At 33.6% G+C, this 11,123-nt stretch overlaps 1 protein-coding gene across 2 annotated transcripts; it reads right to left on the bottom strand.

The window, feature by feature from the left end:
* Positions 1-2,092: 2,092 nt before the first annotated feature.
* Positions 2,093-10,789, bottom strand: LOC111018384 (uncharacterized). Of its 2 annotated transcripts, none has more exons than XM_022294438.2 (13): positions 10,633-10,789; positions 10,371-10,469; positions 9,174-9,332; positions 8,763-8,843; positions 8,135-8,230; positions 7,527-7,607; positions 7,027-7,107; positions 6,731-6,811; positions 4,824-4,925; positions 4,590-4,733; positions 3,422-3,529; positions 2,471-2,522; positions 2,093-2,375 (listed from the first exon to the last, which is right to left on the bottom strand). In XM_022294438.2, the coding sequence occupies exons 1-13, from the start codon at positions 10,771-10,773 to the stop codon at positions 2,341-2,343; spliced, it is 1,260 nt and encodes a 419-aa protein (XP_022150130.2). In that variant the 5' UTR covers positions 10,774-10,789; the 3' UTR covers positions 2,093-2,340. The 2 variants fall into 2 exon arrangements, with proteins under 2 accessions (XP_022150130.2, XP_087984328.1); XM_088128202.1 differs by having other exon boundaries at positions 10,551-10,709.
* Positions 10,790-11,123: the final 334 nt, after the last annotated feature.

Below are 11,123 nucleotides of genomic sequence, written 5' to 3'. Positions count from 1 at the left end.
TGACATAAATGAGTTGGCAATATTAAATAATTTTATATTATTTTTATGCAATTCCTTTTTTTCTCTTCCCCTCTCTCTCATCCCTTCACTTCCTCTCTCTTCCTCCCGTCTTCTTCTCCAAGTTTTGTTGTTCCTCCCATTCTTCTTCTCCAGTTTCCTCGCCGGGAAGAAGAAGGGGAGGAACGGCTAAACTTGAAGAAGAAGCCGGGAGGAAGAGAGGAAAATAATATAGAAAAGGAAACAAATAGATAAAAATAATATAAAATTATTTAATATTGTCACCCTATTTAAAATTTACCAACTCATTTATGCCACATCATTTTTCCGTTAGTGTCAAATAACCTTAGGGACCATTTAGAATTAGAGATAATGTTTTGGATGAGCTATTTTGAAAACTTATTTTCACAAATGTTCCATGTTTACAAATTTTACAGTCTCAAATTTCTCTATTTAAATTTTTTTTCCAAATACTAAATTTGCCCTTATTCATGGCATTTATATTTATTATAAGTACTCTTTTATTTAACTGCAAAAGATTAATATTCCAAATTTGATTTTGTAAACATTAAGGATTGTGAGACCTAAATCAATCATTCTTATAATCACCCAATTTACTCTTTAATATATTTTACTAAAGAATTAAATTTATTACAAAATATTCAATTATTCTCGTAATCCCCAAATTTACTGCTTAATATATTCTACTAAATAATGAAATTTATTACAGAGTAATTTTTCATTTCATTACAATTTTTGGCCAAATTTCAATACTATAGTTATTATAGCATACACTTATTTATATATATATATATATATATATAAACTATATTCAGCTACCTTTTTCATTTATATGGAAATATAGACTATATCCGACTATAAACTTAAGCAACATACACTATGATATAAATTATAGCCATTATAACATACACTTATATTGAGATATAACATATATCTGGCTATAAAGTATATATGACTATATCCCTCTACAATTAATAAACAAAGCAAATAACCTACAAACCTTCCGGTCGGTGACTAGACAATGGTAGGGATAAACGGAGAGCTCGAATGGTCGACGGACGACCGGCGACAAAAAATAAACCTTGGGATAAACATACGAAAACAATGGATGAACGGTCGAAGAAGAAGGAATGAACGGAAACATAACGACAGAGGAAGAAGAAAAGTCGGAGGAAGGAGGTTTTCGAATTTTTTCAATAATTGAAGATTTTGGGAATTTGGTATTTTTTATTTTTGGAGGGAAAAATTTAAGGGATTTAAAATGTAACCTACCAAGTAATCCAACAAAATTTAAAGACCAAATAGATACTTATCCTCAGACTCAGGATAAAAAATGTATTTTATGAAATTTAAAGACCAAATAGATACTTATCCTCAAAATCAGGATAAAAAATGTATTTTACCTCAGCTTCCAATACTTCATAAATATCTCCTATTCTTTCTTTCTTCTTTTTCTCTCTCTCCCTATTACATTTCATGTCTTCCATTTTTCTCTCTTCTGCAATGCTTCACCTTCATTTTTTTTATCTATCACTATATATTTTTAATTCAAATTTACTTACTTTTCAATACCACATATTTATGTTTTAAAAAAAAATCTTTTTCATTGTTAAAAAAAAATCCTATGTTTTTTCTCCTTGCAACAAATTAATTGATTTTCAAGCTTCCAAGTGTATATTGGTTAACTTTTAGCATTTTGATTTTGGCTAGGAGGAACCCTTTTTTAGATTTATTTTATGGCTGAAATTGAATCTCTGTAGCTGAGTCTAAATATTTGTTGGGTTAAATTTCTCTAGTAAATTTATTGGCTCAAAATTAGATCATTTCCCGGTTCAAAATTTAAATAGTTTTTAAATATAAATAATAGCTTTAATATTTGATTGGATATATGAATTTTTCCTTAGAAAAGGTATCCAGTAGATATGGCGGAATGGAAAAGCTACACCTATTTTTTTTTCTTCTTTTTTCCTTAAACCAAATGTGTAAAAAGGGACTAAATTTCATTAATGACTAATAAAAAAATTGCAATAAAAAATAAATATAATAGAACACAATTCATGTTTTGCAATGATAATAAATCATAATTTAACCACATCTCTGCATTACTCTCAACTTACTAATATTCAATCTTTGAATTGAATATATACAGAGCTGAAAGTTGCATCCCTGTTCATAAGTTAACCAAAATTTGGGATGTTCATCAACTAAACACATCATTGAGCTGATACCACATTCTTAAAATTCAAATGGTACAAAATGCAGAGAATTTCCATAAATACCATCTGAAATTTAGAGAGAGATTCCTCCTCCAAATGTTTGAGTTCATTTATGCTTGCAGTCTTCTACTACAACTCCATCTGCAAAATTCAATCAAACTAAACATGAACCAAGCCATACAGATACAACCCGACAGAGGACGATGTAATTTAGCATCGAGAAAGGCCTCACTCACCTCGGAGATGTATAGCACGGTTTGCTAGAGCATCGGCATCGGAATTTTGTTCCTTGAAATTGCAGAACCAATAACAGGAGCGGTCAAGAGTTATATATCAGTAAAAAGTGAAGTGCAAAATGAGGAAGAGAATAAGAGGTGGTTTGTAGATCCATGATCAATATTGAATAATCAATGATATAAACTAAACAACTAGAAATAGATTGAAATATAAAAGATAGAAAAACTACCATAACTACGAAGTAATTCGAGGTACTTAGACCCCCCTCTCTTAATTATTCTTACTCAAGCCTAAACCACGCTAAACAATTGACTACCTCAACCATTTCCCAATCACTCTATTTATAACCAATCCCTCTAACAAATTTTTAACCTAATTGCTAATATACCCTTAATACTCTAATAATATTCTCAATTCTATCCCTTCAATTAGCTAAAATTTATCTAACAAACATGTTACGTAACCATTTAGTTAAAGTGCTTACGACAAATAATACAAAGGATCATATAATTAAAAGTTCAGAGATGCAATTGAAAATTTTTAAATTTAAGAGATAAAATAGATATGACCATCTAAACCCCCAAGGAACAGCCCTGTTGGCAAGTACTTGGGTCTCTTGGTCATACCAATTTAGAGGTCTCAAGTTCGAATTTTCTGGTGAGCTTAATACCAAAAATCATTGATGCCTCTCAGTTCCAGGCCTTGGGGAGGGCACGGGTGCTCTTGGGCATAGGAGAGCCACGATTATCAAAATATATATAGATATGACCATATAAACTAAATTGCTAATCTCACCAACAAGGAAAAATTTAGTCAACTTTACAGAGATGGATTGGACCATTGAGAAACTTATGAAAGAACTGAACACTAAGAATTAAAAGAGCAAATACTTGCAAATCTTCATAAAGAACAAAAAAAAATGGAACATAATTTTAGGCTGATGGATGTACCCTAGGGATATGACTGATCTCAAATGATGCAAACTTATCCTTGAGCTCCTTTGCCACTTTACACAACTGACCCATATTTGGGTTTTTGATCTTCCACAGACCCTGAACCTGTCATACAAAACCAGCGTTTGATTGTACATCCAATTCAAACATAAAAAAGGTTATAATCGGAGAAAAAAGGTCGATATAAGTCATCAATCTCTAACGTAATCTGTCACTATATTCTATTAAAGAAAGTAGCAACATCTTGAAAGCCTATCGACATCTAAATCTTCTTTTCCTTTTTCTTTCTGGAAGGACCTACAACTGTAATATCAAACGGTTGCAACAGTTGGGAACATAGTTAAACAACAAGTTCTCGAGAATAAACAATAACATCGACTAAACAACATAAATTATGACTTCACTGTATTCAACTACATGAAAGATAGTAAATCAAAACAATTTAATGCCATTTTCAGAACTATAAAGCCTTGTTCCAATTTCTGTGGCAAATTATTCAATCTTATGAACCAACCAATAGTAGCATCTACACCACATAGATCAATTGATACTCCTATTCAACTAAATATAATTACTAACATATTTCAAAATCAAATAACATATTTATTTACTTCCTTTAAGTCTGAAAGTTTCCATCCTTCTCATTTGCCCCTCTCCACATAAATCTATTGAAGACCAGCACCTCCACAAATATAGAAAGGAGAGGACACACCATCGGTCTTATGTAGAGTCCCAATTATCACTTGGATGATAACCCATTAGAGTATTTTAGTGAGTGGAGGCGAGATCCAATATTTATTAGTAAAGAGATATATCTAATCTGTCAAACCACCTAAGTTGGCATGATAGTACGAAGAAAGCTTCCGAAGTTATGAATACAAGTCTTAATGTTTCACTTAAAAATTTATATTACATCAATTTTTTTCAGTCTAAATGTTCACTTAGAATATTCTATAGGAGTATGCACATCTCTTCCCCTTCTATGTAAAAAAAAAATTGATAATTTCTTCGGTGTCAAATTTGAATATCTACATATATATATATATATATACATATACAATAATTTAAATATTTTATCTATCTTTCTTAGACACAACTAATTTGTGTCACTTGAACACCTCAAATTTATGATAATTTTGAATGCATATTGTTGTGCACAGCAAACCTGCATACAAACGAGCTTGGAATCTCCTTGGACACGAATGTGTTTAAAGCCATTCTTAAGAGCATGTTTAAGTCCTAAAATTACAGCACGATATTCCGCAACATTATTTGTAGCGATCCCAACCCCTTCTTGCAACCTACAGACCTATCAAATATAACTGACTTAAACAACAGAAAAAAAAATATTTAATTAAATTAAATTAAGAATGTACATAGAATAACTGAATTTACATACTGTAGATCCATCTTTAGCACGTAAAACAGCTCCAGCACCTGCTAGCCCAGGATTCCCCTTTGAGGCACCATCAAACTCAAGAAAATAGGTCTGGGAGTTAACCTGTTTAATTTATTATTTAAATTTTTAAACACATTGCAAGTTGAGATAAAACTTAGAGCAATTCACAGGATATTATTAAGGTTAAAGGAAAAAGTTACAATATAGAACTTTTTTTTTATAAGAAACAATTTCATTGATGGATGAAATTACAAAGAGGGGCGAACCCACCAAAAAACCAAAGGAGTTATAGAAAACTTCTCCAATTAGTTAATAAAGAGTCATCCTATAAGAATGAAAATAGAGGGATGATTTACACCAAGACAGCATGAAAAGTAATATTATCAAAAAGAGTGATGAAAGGCAAGATCTTTGTCTAGGAATAGTCGATGGTTCCTTTCATTCCAAAAAATCCAAAGAAAAGCTCGAATGAAGTGCTTCCACATAATCTCTTTAGTCCATAGCCTATAGTCTATACTGAATATTTAAGTCATACCCAGCTGCTTCATCATGTATCGACCATCTCCAATGCTCCACACTTACAAACCTTGGTACAAGTGTAGAACATTCAAAACATTTTCCGCTTCCAAAATGCCACAACAACTAACACTTTGTACTTGTAGAAGTGGAGCAATAATTATTATCACTGGAATGTCCAGCTAAAGAAAAGACTCGGTATTCAGAGACTGATGTCATCCTTGATTAGTTAAGGGTGAGAAATTTCTAGAGGGTCGTCAGGAGAGTTATACAACTTGAGTTATGGGGATAAAGAATGAGTTTTTTTTCAAAAAAGAATAAAAAATAAACAAAAGAATAAGAAAAAAGTATTTAAATCATAGTCTAATTGATTTAATAATCTATGGATATATTTGAGAATTCTATACATAACTTTGAATTTCCTCAAGTTGTACGAGGAAAAACTTCTTATACGGTCGGGATGGGGGGGGGGGGGGGGGGGGGGGGGGGGGTGTGTATTGTTAATTTACATCTATCCCAATGAGCCGTTTATCGAATCATTGCTATTGATGTTCGATCTGTCACCTTTATTAAAGGTGGATCATCCAAGAATTTGGTTGAAGTACTATTGTGATAGAAGACAAATGACCCTATCTGTAAGGTATCTCTCCCTTACAAGTTCTTGGAATTCAACAAACAAACGAAGAACAATGCTACCCAGCCAATTTGAGAGAGCTGGTAATCTGTCCCAATAGCCTAGCTACGACACTCAATGAAAATAAACCCTACCTTCCATCCCAGGTTTTCCCTGCCTTATACTACTACCCCGTACAGACTTCCACACTCACCACTGGGCCCCACCTGTAACTAACTAATAGTAGAATTTCCATCCCTGCCCCTACTAGTATAAACATTTACAATTGGTAGTCTTACACCCTAACCCGGGAAACAGTATCACACCACATTTAGGATGAGCTTTTATCACCTACCTTACTCTTCTAGGAAATAGCACCCACCGTATAAAGTCCAGTGTGTTTATCCTACCTTGATATTTTGAGGAAGCATCAACTCTACTCAACTTGGACAACTTTCTGCCCAAAATTTATGAACTGGCAGTTCATTACCAAATTAAAGGCAGACACTTCCCTATGTAACAACACAGGAGACAAGCTATCTCTGGTTGATTCAATTTAAAGAAATTCTAACATCTCAAAGAGAGAGAGAGAGATAGAGAGAGAGTTTCATAAATAACGAAAGAAAGTAAATATCCATAAATGTATACCATGAGTGGTTTACAGACTAGAAGATTTGCATAAAGAATGAAGATTGAACACAGCAGATATCCGTATATTGATATTGTTATTTCTTCCAGGAAACTACAAAATGGTAAATGACTAAACATAGCAACTTACGCAGTTAGACGAAGGAGCTGAGGCTATAAAACCAATATCTGGTAGAGGTGTTGAGGTCCAATAACTGCCACCTATAAAGTCCTGAAGAAGATAAAAACGAATACAGTTGAAAGATAATCAAAAACAAAGAAATGGATATATAGCTCGGAGACGTAGAACGAAAACTTATTTATTTGCATCAAGCTTGAAATCCATGCTCAAACCACAAGGTTGACCAGATCGAAAAGTAAAAACTACAAATTTTGTACCCTGGGAAATGCAAACAGGTACCTCTTTTCCCAATCAAAAAAACTTACACATTCAACAGTCTCATGTTGATGCGGTCTCTTAGCTCCAGAGTAACCTTCAGCCATTTTTCCTCTAGAAGCAGATAGTTTCTGAGGAAAATATCAATATTTTTTAAGTAAAAATATCATTGCAGAGGAAGTTCCAATTCCTCCGCATCTATTTTGATTAAATATTGAATAAGTTCAGGCATATGAAAGATCCTGAAACAGCACCATTCAAGTTCAATAGTCCTATCAATTTCATGAATAAAGTGGTAAAATTTCTCGGATACAACTCATTTATCAAAAAGTTAATGCATTTAGGCTCAACATTACAGGTCAAATTGATCCACAGAAACGAATTAGATTTTTTGTAACCAAGAACTTGAGAACAATAATTACGATAATTTGAAATTTTGAACACAAAATGTGTTATCTCAAACCTCCTAAGGCATGCAAATAGTTCGCTGAATAAATAATTGGTCATGCTGGACAAACTTACTAAGTTCGTCCCAATCAAAAAAACTTACACATTCAACAGTCTCATGTTGATGCGGTCTCTTAGCTCCAGAGTAACCTTCAGCCATTTTTCCTCTAGAAGCAGATAGTTTCTGAGGAAAATATCAATATTTTTTAAGTAAAAATATCATTGCAGAGGAAGTTCCAATTCCTCCGCATCTATTTTGATTAAATATTGAATACGTTCAGGCATATGAAAGATCCTGAAACAGCACCATTCAAGTTCAATAGTCCTATCAATTTCATGAATAAAGTGGTAAAATTTCTCGGATACAACTCATTTATCAAAAAGTTAATGCATTTAGGCTCAACATTACAGGTCAAATTGATCCACAGAAACAAATTAGATTTTTTGTAACCAAGAACTTGAGAACAATAATTACGATAATTTGAAATTTTGAACACAAAATGTGTTATCTCAAACCTCATAAGGCATGCAAATAGTTCGCTGAATAAATAATTGGTCATGCTGGACGAACTTACAGAGTAAGTAACACTCTGAAGTCCATGTGATGCAATGCAAGGAAAAAAATGAATTTTAAATGAAGAGGCAGATAATTGATATTTTGGTCCTTCCATGCAACAGCTGAATAGTAAAGGACTCAAGATGGCAACTTACACAGCTCGAAGAAGCAGGTACGGCTTCAAAACCATGATCCCAAATAATTTCTTGCTTTGGAGAATCTGTTGAGACCCAGTTTGCACCTACAAACCCCTGAAGAACACAAAATGAGTGTAGTAAAAGACTGCTGGACTAAATCAAACCAATCAAAATGGCCAATAGATTGCGTATATTTTTTCTTTTCTCTCCTCCCAACCCTCCTCCGAAAAAAGTAACTCTTGAGATGGCTTGATGGAAATAAATAATTAATAATACCACAACATATTTTATCAAAAAGAAAACAATTTTCCTTGGGAGAAATGAGAGGAAAAAAACAGACACCATTCATCATTGAGAAAAACAACTTGGGGGGAATGAAAAGAAACAAAAAGAAACCATACAAAATCAAATGATTTAAACTTCAATTAACTAGTTTAAGCAGACAGGAAAATAGAAACCAACAAAATCTGCCCACTTGAGTAAAGGAAGTAAAACAAATCCTAAGTCAACAACAGCCACGTGAATCCTGGACGTGCCATTCTTTCGATAATCATAATGCTCTATGGAAGTAAAATAATTTTTATTATTTCATATCATCCATGAAAATGTTTCTTAAAATAAAAAAGAAAAAGGTAGACTGACTTACATATTCATTAGCCCCATGAACTTGGTGTGGTCTATTAGCTGAGCGCTCTTCAGTAGTTTGTCCTCTATAAGAAGATGGTTGCTGAGGAAAATACAAATATGTTTCAATCAGTAGCAGAATTTTTAACTCTGACCACTATGTTGGTTCAATATCCAATTCATTCAAGAATATGATAAATCAAAAATGAAGTTGCACCATTCAAGCTTAATAATTCTGCAAGTTTCATAAAAACAAAAATTAGAAAGGAAAAAGAAAGCAGGCAAGATTCTTTGATCAAACAAACTCATTTTATGCCTTTAGATAAAAGGTCAACATGATCTACAAGCAACTGATCAGAATTTAAGTAAAAGTCCAGTACAAAATAATGAAAATAATTAGATGTTCTTTAACATAAAATGTGTTATCTCCAACCTCATAAGTGCAAGCAAGTAGTTTGCCAAATAAATCCTCTGTCACATTGGCAGCACTTATAGAGTAAGTCGCACTCTGAAGTCCATGTGACGCAAGGTACTGCTCTGCTTCTTTAGATAAGTGATACCCTTTGTAGATCGTTGCATTGGGATCAAATATCTAGTAAGATGGGAGTAAAGGCAACATCAACCTCATATTCAAAAGCAAAGGTGTAATTTTAAGATAATTGTATATTCTATGTGTTAAGAAGAAGATGAAGAAAGTGCAAGTTTCTACCATTACCAACTCGACCCCCACTTATAACATGATGTTGGAAGAAAAAATGGGGCTGGGGACATGGTAAATAGTCCAGAGACAAACGCGGGGCTTGAGATTTGACATTTGAGATCTCTAGACATGTTATGTTGCCATAATAAACTCGAGAACTTTATCCTTAGGCCTAAGAAAGACCGATGTAATACAACTATGAGTGGCACTCCTTTATTTGCTATTAGACTAACAATCTCACTAACTTCACAAATATACCATACAAAAATCTGAAAATGTGGGTCTTCTCAACTAACATTACATAGCATTTAGACAATGTTTTGATATCCATAAGTGTTCAGGCCAGCTTGCACGCAACACGACTAATCTCACAGGACAACCGTCTAAACCTACTATATTTAGTTGCCAAGGTAACTCATAAGATATTAAATCCTAAGTGGTCACCATGGTCTGAACTCGTCCCCTCTAAGTCCTTTTACTATCTACATTGACCCTTATTGACCACTAGATCAAACCATGATGGTTTTGTGGTCATTGGAGTTAGTGAAAAAGTAAAGGAACTTAGAGGAAATGAGTTTAAATTTCATGGTTCGCCGCCTACCTATTAAAATCCTACAAAATTTTCTTGCAAACCAAATATGGTAGGTCCCATGGAGTACTGCAAACTGGTCTAACCACTCAGGGATTTATCTAAAAAAAACAAAAAACCACCAGCAGGAAAAATAGAGCAAACACTCTAAAAGTTCACTTAACCCGTTGAAACCAATAATGTCAAAGTAACGAACTGAATACTTTCTCCGAGAGAAGAAACCCCAAAAAGGGATGCTCCCGTTAGTTCAACGAAGTTTGAGAAAACAAAACCCAGATCATACAAATATACGGCACGTCCATAAATACAACCAAAAGGAAAAGTATAGTGGAAATGTTTACAGAGCATCCAGGTTGAGCTTCGTACTCCTTCAAACTTTTGTAAAATCCAACAACACCCCCCTTCTGCACAACGTAGTAGGCATCCTTATCTCCCTCCATCTTCAAGGAATCACACCCCACCATTCAAATACCACAAACAAACAGGTTAATCATCAAAAACCAGTATACGAAGAAACGAACCAGAGCACTCAGAAACACGTCGATGATAGAACCCTAGCATCCAGTAGAGACAACAATAGAGCCAATGAAGAAGAATGCATACTCTGAAACAATGGAGGAAGCGGCAATGAACGAGAAATTGTGCAGAGGAGCAGTCAGAAAATTGGGGAAGGCGCGATGCTGTCACGAACGATCGGTTAACTAAACTTGTTGCAGAGTGATGAGTACTGAGGAGAGAGACCATAATTAAGAATGTGTCTAAAGTTAAAACTTTTGATGGAAGGTAAAGGAGTAAATTCCTCATTTACCCTCCCCTTCCTATTTTTAGTTTTTTTTTTTTTGCATTTTTACTAGAGGTGGGGTGCGGAGATTCGAACTTATGACCTCTTCGTTAAAAAGAGTAGCAATTATCATTTAGATAAGTTTAAATTGACATATTTTTTTGTCCTTTTAGTTTACCATGTATTTCATAATTATATTTCTATATTGCTATCACCAACGTAGTTTAACGATAGGAAATCTGAATATAGTTCAACTGGTTAAGCTTCGAAGTTGCACTTCAATATGCAAGTTCAATGATAAATAATATCTATT

Source organism: Momordica charantia, assembly GCF_013281855.1.
Source record: "Momordica charantia cultivar OHB3-1 chromosome 8 unlocalized genomic scaffold, Mcharantia_2.0 BLBB01000008.1, whole genome shotgun sequence".
Lineage (NCBI taxonomy): Eukaryota > Viridiplantae > Streptophyta > Magnoliopsida > Cucurbitales > Cucurbitaceae > Momordica > Momordica charantia.
Note: the sequence above shows the minus strand (reverse complement) of the source record. Positions and strands in the feature narration are given on the sequence as shown.